Here is a 21,544-nt window from a genome sequence, read left to right as displayed (position 1 = left end):
AATGCTATGTCCCAGAACATAGTAAATAACTACTTGATAATTTTTTCTTACAGTTTAAATAGTGGGCATAGTAGAAGTTTTTTAAAAAATCATACAACATACCTTGGTGTTCCAATACATAGTACTCTTGTGAATCCAAGGGTAGAAAGTAGGTCTACCAAGAACTGACAGCTCCGATCAGCAAACAAATACTGAGCATTTGTCTTCTTGTTTTCCAATGGATAAAGAAGCTGACTGGGCCTTTTCAACTGGGTGATAGAAATATCGCCTACTACTCGATGCTCCTGATGCTTCTCCCAATCGTCTGGCAACAGCAATTGCTGACATCGTTGACAAAACTTTCTCTGAGACAGGGACAACTCAATAAACTTCAAGTACCTTCAAGACATAATTAAACACAAAGTAATATATTTTAAGTTTGTGGTCTTAAAGACAATTTCTGTTTGCTATTTTTAGTATGCACAAAGTACTATTACTTCCTTAAGAGTATCGTGTAAAGAAGCCAAGGTAAAAAAAAAATCTGTGGAATGTTGGCTAGAATTTATGTCCAGCTGCATACCTACAAAGTAGAAAAGAATCAGCAATTTTATAAGAATTGAGATGCTCCAATTCAGTCACTGAATGAGGATCAATATCCATTTAAAATGTGAACATAATATATTACTCAAACAACTTAGTAGTAATGGAGACTACTATCACGTTTAAATTTATTGACAAATCCATGTGTTCTAACTTTGAAGTGTTAAATAGTCTGGCTCAATATGACAGTCATTTTAAAATGAGAAATTAAGGTCATTCTTCAATTTTTTATGGCATACTTAGCAAGAAAAATTACCTCCTAAAAGAAAAAATGTTCCTACAAAGTTCCTCTATTCTTAGCAGCACTGAGGAAAGCAGTTCTGAAAAAGCTCATCCCCAAAAAAGCTAGACAATATCCAAAGCCTTAAAAAAAACCCATACTGATAGCCCATTTGATCTCTTTCAAGTCATACTCCTATCTGATTTCAAAGTTACCACTTTGGTTTTTTTTTTCCTTTCATTTTATTAGAGATAATTACAGAGAGAAAATAATCACAGTACGTTATTTTAAAACTGCTGATATTGTATATGGTGTACCAGATATGAAGTCAGAGTAAGAAAACCAAAGAAAAACAAACAACAGTATCGAGGCCTACAGCAGGTCGGCAATGTCTAAATCTAAGCATGTCAAATAGTGCACTAAAGGATTCTTAACAGTTTAAGAAGAGTCACAGAGTTTCAACTGAACTAACCTCTAGAACTGCACTGTAAAAACTGTGAACTTCACATAGAATCAAAGTGGGTTTTAAAACTTTTTATATCTAAGCAGAGCTTCACTTCAAAGCACCCAAGGCAGTGACAAATCGATATTCTGAATGGCTACAGCAAGAAATAAGCTTATCGTGCCAGTAATTTAAATGTTTCTATTTCCATGATAACTGTGCTTCTGACAGCTTTATCAATGGTTGGGAAGAAAAGGGAAAGTGGTATCAGGGGAAATTTTATAGTAATTCAAAGTAAGAATGTCAGTAGAGAAAAGGGCCCCTAAGACACGAAATGCAGCAGAAAGAACCAGGACATTCTCCAGCAACAGAAACACCGAATTTACCTTCCGTTATTAAATGCTAAGGGTCGAAGACCTCCATATCCAGCCATGATAGAGTCACAGAGACTAGTTTTACCATCCTGGCCCTCAAAATTTTTTTAAACAGACAAAGTAACATAATGGACAACCGAAGTCCAACAGTGAATAAGAGAAGGGACCAGAGGAGGGAGTCTACACCTGCCCAGTTGACTGCCTGTGACGAGCCAGTGTCACAGGCACGGAGAACCCAAACACGGCTCAACAAACTGATGAGGCAGAGCTGAGAAGTGGTGGAGGCGAGGGCGGCTGGAATTCACAGGCCGACTACTAGAGAATACATATATGGAGCCCACAGGCCAGAAAGCAGGACACTGAGAGAGAGAGCTGCACGGTTTGCCGTGATTCCCCTCAAGTCGGTCGCTGAGTACTGAGCAGCACGTGCATGTGAAGGAAGAACCCAGAACGAGGGAGAGAAGCACTAGAAAGGAGCAGGTAGGACAATCACCAGACACCCAACAGGATACAGAATGGTTGTCTACCAACGTGCCCGAGTGAGAAACCTCATAAAACACAAGCATCAGGTATGGTGCTAAAGAGGGTAACTAACTCGGGGGGGGGGGGGGGCAATTAACTCTACCCCACAAAGTGCTCTAGTCTTGCCAAAAAGCTTAAAGGTGAGCCTTCAAAAGCAAGGAACAACAAACCTTTTCTGTACAGGATCAGGTAATAAATACTGAGCTTGGCAGGCCATCTGGTTTCTCTGTCACACCTACTCTGTGATTGTAGCACAAAAGGAGCTACAAACCCAATGTAAATGAACAGGCATGACTAGAGTTGGCCTGCGCCCTGTAGTGTGCCAAATCCTGCTTAAGAGTATCAAACTATAGCCAAGTAACAACTGTGTTCCAGAACAAAGCTCAAAAATATGTAAAGGAAGAAAAACTACCCAGGATACAAGAAGGTAAAATGGACACTGGGCCAGCACTGAATCAAGTAGTACCAGGGATATAAGAAACAGGAAAACATGACCCATGACAAGGGGCAAAATAAACACCAACAAAACCAATCAGTTGATACTGAGTCAGATGACAGAGGTGCTACCTATAATCAGTAGACAGAGACATCAGAACCATTTACTATAACTATACTCTACATGTTCAAGTGGTAGAAAAAAGCATGAGCTTATTAAGTAAAAACACAGAAAATATTAAAAGACCCAAACTGAACTTGAAAGATTTTTTTTAATTGTCTGAGCTGAAAAATACCCTAGATGGGATTAACAGCAATTTAGACATCACAGAAAAAAGAACAATATATATGAAGGAACAGCCTTAGAAATTATCCAAAATGAAACACCAAGGGACCAAAATACATGAAAATGGACCCCCAAGGGAGGTGGGCAGAAAAAATTTTGAAAAAATTATGGCTGAAATTTTCCAAAAATTACATCAAAAGATTCAAGAAGCTCAGAGAACCTCAAGTACAAGAAACACAAAGAAAACTATAAGATGCATCATAATAAAATTATTCAAAATCAGTGAAAAAGAGAAAATCTTAAAATCAGAAGAAAAAAGACATGTACAGAGGAACAAAGATTAAGAGAATAATATCAGATTTCTCACTGGAAACAATGCCAAAAAGAAGACAGGGAGGCAATACCAATTCTACACAAATTCTTCCAGTACACTGAAGAGGAAAGTACAGTTCCCAATTCCTTTCATTAGGCCAGCATGACCCCAATACCAAACCAGAAAAAAAATGTTATCAGAAAACCAAAGAACAATAAACCTCATAAACACAAACTCAAAAATTAATGGAATTTTAGCAAGTCAAAGCCACAATATATAAAGAAGGTAAAAGAGCATGACTAAGTGCAGGTTAGCCCAGGAATGCCAGGCTGCTTCAATGTTTGCATTTGATCAATGCAATTCACCATATTAACAATCTTTTTTTTTTTTTTTTTTTTTTAAAGATTTTATTTATTTTCTTGACAGAGAGAGACATAGCGAGAGCAGGAACACAAGCAGGGGGAATGGGAGAGGGAGAAGCAGGCTTCCCGCAGAGCGGGGAGCCCGATGTGGGACTCGATCCCAGGACCCTGGGATCATGACCTGAGCCGAAGGCAGACGCTTAACGACTGAGCCACCCAGGCGCCCGAACCATATTAACAATCTTAAAAATATATATATATATCATCTCATTAAATGCAGGAAAAAAGCACTTTCTCATCTACGAGAAAGATTCTCAGAAAACTAGGAACAGAAGAGAACTTCCACAACCTGATAAAGGGCATCTGAGAAAAACCTATAGCTTAACACCATACTGGTAAAAGACTGAACACATTCCTCCCAAGACTGGGACACAAGCAAAGATGTCTACTTTTACCATTTCTATTCAACACTGACTGGGATTCCAACCACTTTGATAAGACAAGAAAAAGAAATAAAAGGCACAGACTGGAAAGGAAACATAAAAATTTTATTCACAGATAACATGATCATATATGTAGAAAGTCCTGAGGAAATATTTTTTAAAAAGTTGATGGGGCACCTGGGTGGCTCAGTCGTTAAGCGTCTGCCTTCGGCTCAGGTCATGGGCCCAGAGTCCTGGGATCGAGCCCCACATCGGGCTCCCTGCTCAGCGGGAAGCCTGCTTCTCCTTTTCCCACTCCCCCTGCTTGTGTTCCCTCTCTCGCTATGTCTCTCTCTGTCAAATAAATAAATAAATAAATAAATAAATAAATAAATAAATAAATAAGTTGCTACAACTAGTAAGTAAACTCAAAGATTAATATACAAAATCAATTGTACTGCTTATAGACTGGCTAATGTGCACATGATCAATCTTAAAATCACACAAAGTGAATAGCCAGACATTATCTATGTAATACAAAAGGAAATATACCCCATTACTTACAAAAGAGTATTGCCCCCTAAAACTGAACTTGAGTCTGATAATAGCACTACAAGAAATATAGGGATAGAATAAATGTTAAACATTACAGCATGCAATCAACAAATCCAGAATGTGAGGAATTCTATAGGACAAATTACTCTGTTTCTTCAACAAATGATTAAAGATATCAACAAATTACAACGCACAAACCCTGTCTGGATCCTGATTTGTAAAACCAATTATAAAATGGCATTTACAGGCTAATCTGAGAAATGTGAATATTAACTGCATGTTATGTAACATTAAAGAATTGTTTCATTTTTTAGGTATTTTAACAGTATTGTGATTATGTTTTTTTTTTTAAAGGCCTTATTTCTTGAGATACATAGAAACATATTTATGGGTACAATTATATAATATCTACACTGAAGGTCAGGGTAGAAGGTATAAGTGAAATAAAATTAGCCACATACTGATGACTGATGAAGCTGTGTGTGGGTGTGGGAGATTCTTTACACTGTTCTCTCTGCTTTTGTATATGCCTGAAATTTTCCACAATAAAAGATTTTTAAAAGTGCTTTAAAGAAAAGGCAAGAATTTGCTTGCTTTGAAAACAAGCAAAGGGGTGCCTGGGTGGCTCAGTCGTTAAGCGTCTGCCTTCGGCTCAGGTCATGATCCTAGGGTCCTGGGATCGAGCCCCGCATCGGGCTCCCTGCTCCGCAGGAGGCCTGCTTCTCCCTCTCCCACTCCCCCTGCTTGTGTTCCTTCTCTCGCTGTGTCTCTCTCTGTCAAATAAATAAATAAAATCTTTAAAAAAAATTAAAAAAAATAAAATAAAATAAAAAAAAAAAAAAAAAAAAAAGAAAACAAGCAAAGAGGACCCCAGAAAATACTAAGCAAGAAATGGGTTGTACTCAGCCCTAAATCACATGCGACTTGGTTTTTCATTCTTTGGCAACAGGAATATAATCTGGGAAATTTCTCAGACCTGAAGGACACGAGTTTCCAGTTTGAAAGGAGTTACCTAATACCCAGCAAAATAGGATATAACAGACTCACATCAAGATAGGTAATCATGAAATGTCACACCTGTAGGAATAGTAAGATTCTAAGAAAAAAAAAAGACAAAGGGATCAAATGGCTCACAGATCATTTATGAGATCAGGAATGAACTTTCTGAACTTGAACTTCTCAACAGCTATAATGAAGACAAAAGTAAATGGAACATTGCCTTCCAAATCCTGAGGGAAAAATATTTCCAACCTAGAATTCCATCATCTGCATAGGGATCATCAAGTATCAGCATAGATAAAGGTATCTGCAGAAACGCAGATTTCAGAATTGTTGGGTGGTAAAACCAAATTTAACTCTAGAACAGTGTTCCTCATAGACTGGCCACGCACCAGTGCTGGCGGTCAACTGTTACCAGTTCCTGATGAGACAAAGACAGATATCAAGAGTCTACGTTTAGAAATTTTTATACCAATTAGAGCACTTTTATGTCTGTTCAAACTAATAAAAAAATGTGGGCTTGTAGTCTGTATGTCTTCTCTTTTTTTCATTTTATTTTCTAGTAATTTATTTTCATTATATTTACAGAAGTATCTGATCCCAATGGGTAGAGAATAAAAACAAGAACATAAAACAAGCAAACAAACAAAAGACTGATCCTTTCACAGAGATCATTTAAGAAGTACTGCTCTGGAGGATGTGAAGCAATCCCGCAATTGCCCCAAGGAAAACATGGAATCTGAATAATTTTATAGTTGGATCAGTGCCATTCAAGAATAAAGGAAGTAAACAAATATTTTGGGACTTGGAAGAACTCAGGTTAGGTAATCATATAATCTGGGTCCTTACTGAAGAAACTGATGGACAGCTGGGTGCCAGGTGAAGAGGACATTCCAGACTAGAGCATTTCTGAAAGCCGTAGGACAGATTTCTCTAAGAAGATGAAACCAATGGATTGATTATGCTATATCTGAATGTTCTTAAAGGATTTAGACAACTGGCAGAGAGTTTGCAGTTGAAGCAGGGATAAGCACATAAATAAGCCAATAGCAGCTACAATAATAAAAAACCCAAGACTATTACTAACTCCAAAGAAAACAAAAAGCTGTGTAGAAAAGAAAAAACTTATTTTGATTTATTACATGGTTTAACTCTGAGCAGCACTTATATGGTTATAATAACGCAAACACTAAAACATGAATCTAACCAAAATTGTGATATAACCATATTCAAATGGGGTAGGAAAAAGGTATGGATTATGGGGGGGGCGGTGGAGGGGTGAGGGGAGGAGAGGAGAGAAAGAAAGATAAACCCTCAACTTCCATAGGAAATAGATAATTTCAAAACTTGATAAATCAGGAAGTAGCAATATGAGCATGTTTTATATTTCAGAGACAGGAAGGTAAGTTCTAAAATAATTAGCCAAAAGAGCTGACTATAGTTACTTCTGGAGAAGGGGAAATGCACAGGTGGAGGCAGGGGTGTTGTTCTTTGTAAAGCCTCTATTTAGTTTTTGAACTATTTGATTCCATTGCCACATACAGATTTTATTTTTTTACTGAAATTTAATTCACATACCATACAATCTCCCTTTTAAAGTGCACAATTCAGTGGTTTTTAGAATGTTCATGGAGAACGTTCATGGAGTAATCATCACCACAATCTTATTCCAGAACAATCTCATCACCTCAAAAAGAAACCCTGTACCCATCAGCAGTCACTCCCCATTCCCCAACCCCCAGCCTCTAGCAACCACAAATCTACTTTCTGTCTTAATAGATTTGCCTGTTTAGGATATTTCATGTAAACGGAACCATACAATAGCCACATAGGGATTTTGATTTAAAATTTCTGATTATGAGCGCCTGGGTGGCTCAGTTGTTAAGCGTCTGCCTTCGGCTCAGGTGATGATCCCAGGGTCCTGGGATCGAGCCCCACGTCGGGCTCCCTGTTCAGCGAGAAGCCTGCTTCTTCCTCTTCCACTCCCCCTGCTTGTGTTCCCTCTCTTGCTATCTCTCTCTGTCAAAAAATAAATAAAATCTTTAAAAATAAATAAATAAATAAATAAATAAATAAATAAAACTTCTGATTACCGTAAGACTTTTATTTAAAAAGAAAAAAACACTAGAGGATGAATTTTAGCCAAATAGGAGATAAATGAAGGAACTACAGCAAAGGGGCTGTCAGTAAGCACCGAATCCATTTAACCACAGAATAAAAACAGAACAATATCAGTATAATAGTTACAGTATAAAATGTAAATAATATAAATCCAAATATAAGAGGTGGGGGAAGTCCCAGAGAAAGTGGGAGATCATGTAAGTATACTGATTTTCTCATGTGTTAAGAGTCAGAGGCCAAAAGATAACATTTAAAACTGAAAAATCAAGTAAAAGCTGTAAGCAATATTGAAAGGCATAAAGGTTATCCCTAAAAATAATCAACCAAAACTGGACAGTGACTGTAGAGAAAGAGATGAGAAGATGAAATATACAAGTTCATCATTTCTCATTTTTAGATGTATGAAGACAATCTAAAAAAAAACAGAAGGATTAAATATAGCATAAAAAGCTACAAAGGCAACCATAAGAACAAAAAAATAGAAGAAATACACATTAAAAAAAGAAAACATATGCCACATAGTGAAAGAGAGCAGAGAAGCAAAAAACCAGAAAGCATAAAATAATACAGCAAAACCAAGATCAAGCATGTCTGTTATAGCCACTCTGCAAATGAGCTAAATCTACCCACGAAAAGAAAGCCTATCAGACTGGATCACAAAGCAAAATCCAACCATCCCATTTCATCGCTGCTTCTTTTTTTTTTTTTTTTTTAAGATTTATTTATTTATTTATTTGCTAGAGAGAGAGAGCATGGGTGAGAGAGAGTGAGCGAGAGTACAAGCAGTGGGAGCTGCAGGCAGAGGGAGAAGCAGGCTTCCTGCCAAGCAGGGAGCCCGATGCGGGACTCGATCCCAGGGCCCTAGGATCATGACCTGAGCCAAAGGCAGCCGCTTAACCAACTGAGCCACCCAGGAGTCCCTCCATTTCATCGCTTCTAAGACGCATATGCTTTCACATTTTAGCATCTATGACACTGAGATATGATATGTAATGCCATCAGCCAGACAGAGGTCATGACGTAGCTGGGATGGTCCCCCCACGTGCAAACCTGTCCCAGGCCTTCATGCTGTCATCTCTTCAACTCGGCACAGTGCACTGTTGGAACTACACGCGAGGGTCACTGCCATCACCTACAATTTCAGTCCCCAAAACGCAAAAGTATTATACATGCAGTCAGAACTAAAACGGAGCAACAGAGCGTACGTTTCATATTAGGGAAGCAAACACTCATCCTTGAAAGAATGACAACAACAATCAAGGGCCTTAAAGGAAAAAAGAGAAGGAAGATCCCCACAGGTAAAGCTGTGTCAGGTTCTGTTACTTAAACACAATCAGAAGGACTGCCTATCCCTCACCAAGTGATGCCCACTGAGGGCAGGGGAAGCTGCCAAATCACCAGGAAGAGATGAAAGACGGTTTGAAACCATGAAGGACTGGGGTACAATTCGCTCATACACAGGACTCTCTGACGGTGCTTAGGACACCAAGTTTAATTACTTTGAAACAAAGGAAAAGAAGAATACTGTTAAATGAACCTCCACTTATATATCTTTGTGCCTTGTCAAAACCGTTTCTCAGAAAGCTTTTCTGCTAGTTTATTAACCTTTTCTTGACAAAAGATAAACGGAGATCTCATGCATACTTCTTTCTACTCAAAAGCACATCATAATCATTCAAGTATACTGCTTTAAATTTAACATTCAGAAACAAGGTTTTTTAGAAGTATGGTAGGAAGAACATGAGAGCGTAAGGGCTGAGGCTTACTCAGCGCTCTCTCCTCATTGTACTTTCTACACATACCCGAGGGGCAGAGGAAATTCATTCCACTGCATGGCTCAGCATGATTCACAATTTGCAGGCTAGCATTTTGAAATGTCATTTTTATTGATCTCCGTTTGATGTTCCATTTGCCTTTCTTGGAGTAGACGAATTATGTTTATGGCATTTCCCTAATAGCAGACCTTGAAAATCTGAGTTTAAATGAGCTCTGAAAAAACATAACCAAATGAAATATCAACTAAACAAAACTATACGGACGCACATAAATTAATGCTTATTTTAGCATTAAAATATATCTTCCCTAAGACTTCATAGGTCACAATAAGGTGCCAACATACTACATAACAGAATGACATTTCAGGGCGTTAAGAGGCAGCTAAAAACTATCAGGAAGTCAAATCTCAGACACAAGATGTAAATCTGTCAACTGAACACATGAAATATAAAGCATGGTTCAAAGAGTGAGATTAAAAAACGAATATCAAATCCTGTTCTGCAGCACGCAGACGTCTGCGGAGCACTGCCAGCTCCATAAAAATCAAGTAACACGGGCCAATTTATCTTGCTAGCTACCACAATTCCTTTCTAACAATTTGGAGAAGGAATTATCAATGAAAAGCTATTGTGACTTCAACAGCGACAGATGAAGGTTTGCATTATAGAACAGGAATCATGTTTAAATGCATTTAATACTTTCAAATGGACTACTTATTTCATAAGATAATTTATAAATGAGCTGTAGAAAGTTAACTTTGAAAACGGTTACAATCTCAAGTAATAGTACATCATCCTTAGGTTCATTTACACACAACGATGAACGGCTAGTCTCCATTTTCTCATCTAAGAGAAGAGGGAACTTAGGAACACGGAATAAGTAAGTTAGTAAACTTTTGATTTTAAAAAGCCAAAAGTTTAAATTTTTAGAGGAATGCCTGCTTTCAAATGTTTTTCTCCACAGAAGGCCCCTAAGCAAACATGACCGCATCAATCCCAAAGTGAGGCAGCGAAATCAATGATACATTTCAAAAAGCGTCAACTTCTCCCCACCCTTCAAAACCTGCTCAAGTCCTTAAACTGTATTGATTGGCGACAGCACGAGGTAGCTGCGTCGTTGCTGACTTTCCAGAGCACTCAGTTTTTCCTATCAATATTTTCTACATTTAGCACAATCTTCTTAGCATTGCATTATCTTTGCATATCTCAACTCCACTACCAGCATTTTAAGTTCTTTTTGAGCCCTCAATAAAGAATGAATACATGGATGGAAGGAAAGAAGGAAGCAAGTAAGCAAGCAAGCTTGGGCAACAAAATCCAAGGTTATGGGTTACAGATGATTTAAAATGTGGAGGATTATTTTATTAAGACCTGCTCTCAAGAATCAGCACTAGATTACAGATGAAAGTATGACCTCCAAGAAATGACCTTTTGAAAATTCTTTAATACTTCACATTTTAGCCAGTGTTTTTATTTTCTAATTAACATGAAATATGAATTTCCAAAATTATTATCAAAAAAACACACCCTGGCAGTACAAAGAACAGTGGTTTAGCTCCCGACTAAAATTTTATTACACAAGGAAACAAGATCACCTAGAGTTTCTTATAGAGTTTAACTGAATTACCAATATCCTTATGTCATAACATAAAAAAAAGGCTTATCAGATAAAATCCATAAGGCAAAGTACAAGAAACTATGTATACATTATGGCTACGATCTTGTAAAACAAACTTTGGCACAGGTTAAAAAAAAAAAAAAAAAAAAAAGGCCAGGAGAAAATACTACAAAATGAACAAGGTGATGGGTTCAAAGGGAGAAACAATGGGTGATGTTTTTCTACTTTCTACTTTCTGCAACTTTGATATTCTATTTTATGTCATTATGATAATCTCATTGTATCTCTATGTAACTCATGTTTTATCTTCTTAAATCTCCTTAAATCATTATGCACCATATGTTAACTACGATCTGCTTTTATGTCTAAAAACAACATTTTAAAATCAGAGGCATAAGTCGGAGTCACTGCTAAGTCATTCTAATAGTGATAGCTTAATGAAGTCACTCAACTTCTCCAGGCCTCAATTTTCTCATCTAAGTGACCCACCTTAGCAAGATTACATAATTCTCCTGTCAAACACAGCACACTAGCTGGCTCACAGTAGTGCTCAATTTACATTAATTCCCTTGTAAATATTTTTTGTTGTTGACTGAATTTCCATATAGCAAGTAGTTATCACTGATTAAGTACTTTAGTTAGGAGTGATCAAGTTATCTTAAGAAACAGCCTCCTCTATCAAAAGACTTCACAATGTAACAAGTTCAAGAAAGGTATTTTTAATAGAGCCCAGTTCTCCTTTCCACTTAACATAGATAAGACCTCAGAATCCTCCTGAACACAGCAGCCCAGGTAACTAAAGGAGTTGCCTTGAGAGTGAAAACCTATTCGTTACCAGCAACCCAGACCAGGGCCTTCTTAAGGAGCTTCTCCCAGCATTTACGAACAAGGCCTATGACACAGGAGAAGGTGGCTTTTCACAGGTCTCCAAACAATTAAATCTAGGATTCAATTCCCAGTCACCCAATAAAGCATTTCAACAATGTAGCTTTTTTAAAAAGAGATGTTCACAACTTCCAAAAAATGTTTTAGTTCTTTTAGTATTTCAAAAAAGACACATTATGGTAAATCTTCCTAACAGTGGATATGACAATGGATTCCTAGCTATATCATCAAAAGCAAGGAAAACAAAAGCAAAAATCTGATAAATTGGACTTCATCAAATTTAAAAACTCTGGTGCATCAAAGGACATCATCAAGAAAGTGAAAAGGCAATCTACAGAACAGGAGAGAGCTTGTACAAATCGTGTATCTGTTAAGGGTGTAACATCCCTTAACATATAAAGAACTCCTATGATTCATCAACAAAAATTACAATCCTATTAAAAATGAACAAAGGGGGATGCCTGGGTGGCTCAGTCAGTTAAACGTCTGCCTTTGGCTCGGGTCGTGATCCCAGCGTCCTGGGATCAGGTCTGGCATCGGGCTCCTTGCTCAGCAAGGAGCCTGCTTCTCCCTCTGCCTGCCGCTCCCCCTGCTTGTGCTCTCTCACTCTCTGTCTCAAATAATGTAAAATCTTTAAAAAAAAAAAAAAAAATTAACAAAGGACTTGAACAGACATTTCTCCAAAGAACATACACAAATGGCCAATAAGCACACGAAGATAATCAACATCATTACTCACTGTGGACCCAAAATTCAACACCACAATGACACATCACTTCACAACTACTAAGATAACCAAAAAAACAGAAAATAGTAAGTGTTGACAAGGATGTGGAAAAAGTGGAACCCTCGTACATTGCTGGCGGGAAATGTAAAATGGTGCAGCCACTGTGGAAAAGAGTTTGGTGGTTCCTCGAAAAACTACACACAGAATTACAATATGATCCAATAATTCCACTCCTAAGTATATACGCAGAAGAAATGAAAACAGAGACTCAAACAGATATTTGTATGCCAATGTTCACTGGAGCATTATTCACAACAGCCAAAAGGGGAAAACAACCCAAGTGTTCACTGATGGATGAAGAGATCAACAAGATGGGTGTGTGTGTATAATGGAATATTATTCAGCCATAAAAAGGAGGAGGTTCTGACACATACTACAACATGGATGAACCTTAAAAACATGGTAAGTAAAATAAGCCAGGCATAAAAGGACAAATATATGATTCCACTTACATGAGGTAGCTAGAATAGTCAAATCCATAGAGTATAGTAGAGGTTACCAGGGTTTGGGAAGAATTGGAATGGGGAGTCATTGCTTAATAGTAACAGAGTTTCTCTTTGGGGTGATGAAAAGGTTTTGGAAATAGGTAATGGTGGAAATGGCACAACACTGTGGATATAATTAACGCCACCGAACTGTATACTTAATATTAAAATGGCAAATTTTATGTTACATATATTTTACCACAATAAATTTTTTTTTAAATGAAAGTAAGTGCAAAGGCACAGGGAAAAACAAAACAAAACAAAAATAATAAATAAAAATGACAACACATCAGCACCTTTCCACACACTGCGCTCGGGACAGAGGAGGCTGACATTTTCGGTTATGAGCTTCTCGGGCAGCAAGTCTAGCTCCTGACAACTGAAAAGGAATAAAAGCACCATTTAATAAACTATCAAACTTGCTATCATCCTAGAAAAACTGGTATCACATTCTGACATCAAGAAGCCAATTAAAGCAGCTCCATGTTGTAAACAAGCATCTGTTTCAGGGGAGAACAAAAACAAAACACATTAAACTGGGAAAGTTCTAGAGGAGCATGAAGCAATACCTAACATATTAAAGCACTGAGAGATTATCTTACACATGGTGATTTTAACAGGTGTGCAGAAGAGTTGTAAACAAGACGGTTTTCTAATAAACCTAACAAAGCTGAAATTTTTCTAAACAAAACTTTCAGAAACTTTAACTGGAGCTGAGTTAGATACCAAGAGGATACCAAGCTCATAACTCTATCTCTAAGTGCCTTCATCCGTTGTACAGCAGCTGTAATGGATGCTCAATGCAAATGTTTAAAAAAAAAAAAAATGTTTTTCTAAAACACTGCCTGGAATGATCACAACCTAAACTCTTTAGGGAGAAATCTGTATTTGCAAATAAAAGATCAGCCACCCAGTATTGACACCTCAGAGTCTTAAAAGGGAACGGTCTTTGAGACAGTCGTTTACGACATCAGCACCCAGAGTAAGTTTAGAGTAAGTATAAACTCCAGTCTGTCGAATCAAAAAGCATAGTATCTTCATCTATCTGAAGAGATTTAGCTCATTTAATGCTCAAGTTGCATGTTTTTATTGGTTTAGACATTCTCAAATTGTCACATACATCAAAAATTTTAAAAAATGTCTAAAAAGTTGATATACCTTTTCATCTTCCCACTGAAAAAAATTACAGTCTTTTCTATCTCTACAGGCCGAGCAGGCATAAAATCTCCGTGTTTCTTCTTTCCCTTGGTTCACCTTTACAAACAGAAGAGTAGGTCCTAGTTCCAGAATGGGGAAAAAAAACATGTCAAACAATAGTCATCTACATCAAGTTCCTAGTTTTCACTGCCCTTAAATAAAACTTGATTTGGTTTTATGCACAATTTGTCATAATTAAGCCCACTCTGTTTACTTTTTTCCCCCCCATCACATTTAGGCACTGATTACTTGAGGCGTAACTCTTGAAAACTAGTCTCTGCAGAAAGAAAATGCCATTGTCAGTTGCTGTCTACATGGTGAATGATCTGGGTCCTGAGACGAAAAATACGGAAGGGATCCAGAGAACGGAGCACTTTGCCACCTCCACCCAGTTATCCTTTCAGTGAAAATCTGAGCTTTTGGAGTCGGATGTGGGCACATCCTCTCTCCACAAATTAGAGAAAAACTAGGTCTGGTCTCTGAGCAATAATTCATGCTATCCTTCCCCCTAACTTTTTAAAATAAAAAGACAGCAAAACAACCAATGAAATCCCCAAGTATTCGGCAATGGATTTACTCAGTAACATGCATCCCCTTTGCCTAGACTCTGCCTCTTCCCTTGGGGGGGGGGGGGGGAAATGTAACAGCCACGGAGCAAAAACCACCACAGTGAGGACTTTCTATGACAGTTTCTTAAGTAAACTGAAAACACTACGTCCCCAGGAAAGGGCGTTTTTTGGCATCACACATGGTGAAACCGAGGAAGATACAAATCTGGGAGCCCTAAGAAGCCCAAGGCATCTTCAGGCTAACTTCCGCCCCTCGCGCCCGACAGCTCGGCTGAGCCCAGACGCACACCCACCGTGAGGACACAGCGGGGCGGGGGTGGCGGGATCGGAAGGAAATACCACCTCCACTCCTGAGCTCGCCTGGCGCCCCGCGCTTCCCTCTGCCTCCACTGTTCCCAGCCAATCCCTGGATGCCGCCATCTTGCCGCCACCGTCCCGAAAGCCTCAGTGCATACCGAGGAGGCTGAGAAAGAGTGCCGCCGCGCCGGGAGAGAACTCACAGCGCCCCCGCGCGCCTAGGAGGAACTGAGTCCCGAAAAGCCGTCCCTTCTGCCCTGGCTGCCCCTATGGGATCCCTGGCGGGCGGGCAGGGGTAGGGGTTTTGGGAGTGGGGGACAGGGTTGGGGGTGTTTGCAGGCAATTTACTGGATCTGTGCAATAAGCTCACCTATTTTCTGCTTTACCCTCAGCACCGCAAGTACCCTCCTCTCCTAAGAATACAGCCAGGAGATGAGATGACTCTTCGGAGAAAAGATTTGGTAGGGTTTTAAGACCAAAGGCAGCATCACCACCACCAGCACCTGACAATAGAGATGGCTGCAGCAACCGCGTTTGCGGAAAACATCCTCTTCTTTTTTTCCCCAAAGTCAGAGTCACACTGTTCTCTTCTACCTCTTGGGCAACGCTACCTGTTGCACGTTATAGTTGCATATCCATCAACATTTATACATCAGAGAGAGAGAGAAATAAAACTCCCTCTTTGCATATGACATGATTGTCTACTTAGAAAATGCCAAGGAATCTGCAAAACTAATTCCAGCTGAAATTGAGTTCAGCAAGGTTGCAAGATACCAGGTAAACAAACACAAAACCCAGTCATACTTCTATGTACTAGGAATGATGCAATGAACACCCAAACTGGAAATAAAACACCACTTACAACTGCTCAGATAAATGAAGTACTTAGGTGTAAATCTAACAAAATATGTACAGGACTTGTATGCAGAACACAACAAAATGTTAATGAAAAAAATCAACGATCTAAATAAATGTAGAGACTGTGTCACTACGTTAAGAATACTCAACATAGTGAAGATGTCAGTTCTCCCCAGGTTTAGTGCATGTACAAGTTTAATACAATTTCCGGGGTGCCTGTGGCTCAGTTGGTTAAGCTTCTGCCTTCAGCACAGGTCATGCATGATCTCGGGGTCCTGGAACGGAGCCCCGCATTGGGCTCCCTGCTCGGTGGGAAGTCTGCTTCTCCCTCTCCCTCTGTGATCACTCTCACTCTTGCTCTCTTTCAAATAAATAAAATTTATTTGAAATTTTAAAAAAAATTTCTTGTAGGTACAGATTTGTGGTCATTGAAAGACTTCTTTACAAAATTTGTGGTTGAGTTCATGAAATCATACCACCAAAAATAGTCACTGAATCTGTATTTTCTGAATCTTTCTGAAATAACTCTGATTCTGTGGGGTGACCTATAGAAGCAGGCCAAACCAGGATGGATTTGCAGGCTTTACAGGTAACCTTCCCCAAACAGTAAAAGTACAACAAGGGTTGACCCAAATAAGGCAAATGAGAGAGTACCCCTTAGTGTGAGAGAATGTGAAGGTGTCAAAAATAAGGCAGTTCCCTCTTTTCTGGGGCATAATTTTGGGAAGAAAAAAAACCAAACAAACACCACCTCACCTCATAATTCAGACATATACGGTAAAAGTCATGTACGCTGAATATTTGCTGAGAGGGGCATAAATAGGAGCTCACAACAGTAAGTTGGGAATGTTTCTTTTTATTGTCTACTTGTACAGGAAAATCCTTGAGCAGAGGAAAGCTGAGGGACATCAGCGGGAGGTTCAAAGGAAACCAGTGGCAGAGCTGGAAACGGGTCCCCTGAGGCTGGAGCGCAGAGACAGACCCTGGGTACGCGCCATCTCACAGAGCAGAATCCCTGAAGCCACTAAAATGAGCTCGGATTCAGCGACTCCCCCTCTGGAGGATGTGGACAAACCCCTGAGCTTCCCACAGGACAGGAGGAAGACTCACTCCTTACTTGGTTAGTGGGGTAGAAGCACTACCCACCTCCAAAGCTACTGCAGAGAAAATGGTTCAATCCCGAGGAGCATTTGGTAAGTCACAGCTGAGCAACTTCTCTGTATTCTATAACCAACCCCCAGTTTCCCTTTGGAAATCCAACCCTCCCCAGTTTTAGCCCATGTAGTGGGAGAAATACAAAGGGCCAGAGGGGCTGGCTTGGGTTTGGGCAGATGACTGGGGGCCTCTGCTGGAATGGTTAGGAAAGAAATTACAATAGTTAAATTTTGTCATCTTAGTGGCATCTGTCATGTTGATTGGTCACGTGTCACACAGGTTCAGCCTTCCCATCTTGGCTGGGCCAGGTGACTGTCTTGTCTAGGGTTGCCTTGGCAGGGGTAAGTCGTCTCTGCCCCATGTGTCTCTCATCCCCCTCCTGGAACCAGTGGGCCAGCCTGGAAACGTCTTTCTCATGGGAATGGCCAGAGCACAAGAGTTAAGAGAAAGGGACAAGAATCGGGAGGCCTAGGCTTGGAGCTGCCCCTGTCACTTCCGCCATATGCTTTTGGGTCAAGCGAGTCACATGGGCAAGCGCTGCAAGCCTGGCAAAGGGCGTGGGTCAGAAGGGGGTGAAGAGGTGAGGCCAGTGGTACAGTCCGTCCCTGAAGCACCTTTCACTGCAGCAACCACGTGGCTGTTGTCTTTGTGGTAGTTACGGTTGTTGTGGTTTCCCACCACTTAAGGAGCACCTGCCTTGGCAGAAAAGCCAGAGCAGAACTAGGAAATAGGAACGTGTGAGGATACCATGTGAGCACCTAGATCCAGCCATGCCTGAAATTTTCCCTTATATGGGTCATAAATTCCTTTGTCTCTTTAAGCCAGTTTGAGATGGGGTTGGTTCTATCAATCACCACCCAAGAACACCAAATCTATGGCTCTATGGCTGTAGCCATTATATGGGATGGATGTATCTGTGTATTAATATGCCTCGAAACCCTTTGCCAGTCAAGACCAGCCAACCCTGCTCTCCATTCTCCCTGCCACACCCCCTGTCAGTCTGCCTGTCCTCCTCCCCAGCTATCTTTTCTGGCCCTTGTCATGGAACCCTGTCTCCCCACCTGCCCTTTTTCTTGCTGCCCCAAAGCAAGTACACAGACCTACTTTATTATTATTATTATTAAAGTTCTACACCAATTCACGAACCTGGTATCAAGAGTCGCATGCTCTACAGCCTGAGCCAGCCAGGCACCCCACAGACCTAGTTCTTTTTAAAGGGAAAACTGTCGGGGGAGACCATCAAAACCGAAGGAAATCTACAAAGACTTCACCGTGGCTGTCTCTGCTCTCTGGTTATGGATCCTAGCTTCCCTGCTCACAGGGTCATTGCTATGGATTGAATTGTGTCCCCCCCACCCCAAACCCCGCCAAACTCATATGTTGAAACTCTAACCACCAATGTTATGGTGTGGGGCCTTTGGAATATAATTAGGTTTAGATGAAGTCATGAGGGTGAGCCCCCAAATAGGACTGATGCCCTTATAAGAAGAGGATGAGACACCAGAGTTTGCTCGCCCTCCATACCTCTCCCCCTCCCTCTTCTTCCCTCCCTCTCTCTTCCTCTCTCTGGCTCTCTCTCTCCCCCTGCCCTGTGAGAACACAGGAAGGAGCAGACCACCCACAGGCCAGGAAGCAGGCTCTCAGCAGGCTCTCTGAATCTCCCAGCACCTTGATCTTGGGCTTCTCAGCCTCTAGAACTGTGAGAAGTAACTTTCTGCTGCTTAAGCCACGGGTCTGTGGTATTGTTGTGGCAACCCCTTGACCAAGAGAGTCATGCATCCCCTTGACTTTCCCTCTCTGCTTTGATTTCTGAGGGAAAAGCTCACCAAACCTCTCCCCACCCCTGGAAAGCATGAACTCTGACAACCTGGTTGGGGAAGGACTTGGATCCAAAGGGACTTCGTGGGGTTTTCCTCAGATCTTTGAAAAACAGCAAGGACACGCTGAACCAAACACCCTGAAGGTAAGGACACTTGGATAAGCTACTGAGCCTCACTGGTCATTTCTGAGATGCGGGCTTGGCCAGCATCCTGGGGCCAGACAGACAGGAGCCCCCGGGGGAAGGGGCCTCAGAGAACAGCAGAGACAAGGAGCCCCTGGGAAGCACTCCGAGCTCAGAAGGGGCTGTACCAACCCGTCTCTTCCTGCCTGCGCTCGCCCCTCTAGCATGAGAGCTGAGAACAAGGGGCGGGAGAGAATGTGTGCTTACGTGTGTGACAGTGACTGGTCCTGGGAACACAGAGAAATGAAACTTAAGGGGCACCTGGGTGGTTCAGTTGGTTAAGCGACTGCCTTCAGCTCAAGTCATGATCTCAGGGTCCTGGGATCGAGCCCTGTGTCTGGCTCCCTGCTCAGTGGGGAGCCTGCTTCTCCCTCTCTCTCTGCTGCTCCCCCTGCTTGTGCTCTCTCGCTCACCCTCTCTCTCTCTCTTAAATAAATAAAATCTTAAAAAAAAAGAAAAGAAATGAAACTTAAAAATAAATAAATCTATGAAAAGCAAAGCTCCATGGGTGGTGGGTTAAGTAGTGTTCCCCCAAAGATTTGTACCCACCCAGAACCTCAGAATGTGACCTTGAAATAGGGTCTTTGCAGATGTAATGGGTTAAGGATAGAGGTGAGATCCTACTGGATTCCGGTGAGCCCTGAATCTGACAAGAGTGACCTTTTGAGGAGCGGAAAGGACACAGAGAGACACGCAGAGAAAGCCACATGAAGACAGAGGGAGGCACAGATGGGAGTCCTGCGGCCACCAGCCAGGTGACGCCTGGGGTGGCTAGAATCTAGGAAGAGGCAGGGAAGGATCGTCCCCCCGAGCCTTGGGAGGGAGCATGGCATGGCTGACAGCCCTAGAGCTTTGAGAGAATACATTTCTGTTGTTTAAAGCCCCCCAGTTTGTGGCACTTTGTGACAGTAGCCCTAGCAAAGTAATATACCTCGTTGGGTGCTTTAAGTCCTCCTCCCAGAGAGCCCAGCTCTGCCGTTTATCTTCCAAGTGACCTTGGGGAGGTCGCTATCTGAACGTCAGTGTCCTCGCCTGTAGAAATAACCATGACTACCATCAAGGACTGGGCGCATTGGAGGACATGACAGAAAGAACGCGGAGCACTCTGTCAACAGCCCAGTGATATGTACACATTAGTTATTACACTATTGTTTTATGGCTGTGCTCAAATGTTTGAGGGAGCCCCTATAAGGAAGAGAATTCCATGTATTCCAGATCCCAGGTGAGATTATAAGAAGGCAGATTTAGGCTAAAAATGAACATGGAGTTCCTGCACGCAGACCCTGGCATGTAGATTCTTTTGCAAGTGGCCTTTGGAAGGAAAAACCCTGTAAAGAAGTGAGGGGAGCTGGAAAGGCAGGGGTAGAGCCGAGGCAGAGATGTCGTTGCAGCCGGAGTCGATCCTCAGCCTGATGCACAGGGAGCCCTGGTGTGTGACCAGCCCCGTGGCGTTGCCTGCTTTCAGGGGAGCCCTACTGTACCCCACCATCAGTCAATCCCAACCCCAGACTACGAAGACGTCCCCTGTAAGACCCTTAAAGGAACTGACTCCACTGGGAGATTTATCTCCTTATTCTTTGCCCCTTTGCCTTCCTTCTGGTGGAATGCAGTTGTGATGACTGAAGCTCCAGCAGCCATTTTGGACCTTGAGGTAACCGAGAGAAAGAAGGCAAAAAGATAGGAGGAACTGGTCTGACTACAATTCTTTTATGTGAGAATAAACCCTCATCTATTTAAGCTACTTGCGTGTTTTGGTTTTTTTTTAGGATTTTATTTAGCCCCGAGCCCCCAAGATCAGGTTGGGTGCTCCTCCTAGGTGCTCCTGCCGCAGCCCGAATGTACCTCAGTGGTTTTAATTATTACTCCACATTACAATTGTCTGATTGCTGGCTTGTGTTTCCCTCTACGCTGTAAGCCCTTTGACAGCAATGGTTGTATATTCTTCTATCCGCAGTGCTGACACCTAACAGACATTTAATACATATTTACTGATTAAATGACAACTAAAATCAGACTCAGAAGGGACCACTGAGTCTCTTCATCTAGTGATTCCAACAAGGGCCATGCCACCTCCCAGGGAGCATTTTGGAAATGTGCAGAGGTGTTTTTGGTCATCACAAGGTTTGGGGGGGCCCTACTGGAATTTGGAAGGTTAGGGGTTAGGTGCCAAATGATTTGTAACAGTTGGGACAGTCCCATGCCACTAAGTCTTGCACAACTTTTTTTTAGAATCTGGAAAGACATGTATGTAGGCAAATAATATATTGCTACTTACTTGAACCTAGA

At 41.1% G+C, this 21,544-nt stretch overlaps 1 protein-coding gene across 2 annotated transcripts in view; it reads right to left on the bottom strand.

Annotated features, from left to right (window-relative positions):
- Window positions 1-15,389, bottom strand: part of ZCCHC4 (zinc finger CCHC-type containing 4) — a 48,496-nt gene extending 33,107 nt beyond the window's left edge. For both annotated transcript variants that reach the window (XM_036090620.2, XM_036090621.2), the window contains exons 1-4: window positions 15,240-15,389; window positions 14,339-14,457; window positions 13,477-13,559; window positions 103-378 (exon numbers count right to left, since the gene is read on the bottom strand). In XM_036090620.2, the coding sequence (XP_035946513.2) occupies window positions 103-378; window positions 13,477-13,559; window positions 14,339-14,457; window positions 15,240-15,366 (605 nt within the window). In that variant the 5' untranslated portion in view covers window positions 15,367-15,389. The remainder of the gene's footprint in view (window positions 1-102; window positions 379-13,476; window positions 13,560-14,338; window positions 14,458-15,239) is intronic.
- Between the last annotated feature and the right edge of the window lie 6,155 nt (window positions 15,390-21,544).

This window comes from Halichoerus grypus, chromosome 3, assembly GCF_964656455.1.
Source record: "Halichoerus grypus chromosome 3, mHalGry1.hap1.1, whole genome shotgun sequence".
In the NCBI taxonomy this organism is placed as follows: Eukaryota; Metazoa; Chordata; class Mammalia; order Carnivora; family Phocidae; genus Halichoerus; species Halichoerus grypus.
The sequence above is the reverse complement of the archived record's forward strand: the minus strand, read 5'-3'. Positions and strand labels throughout refer to the sequence as shown.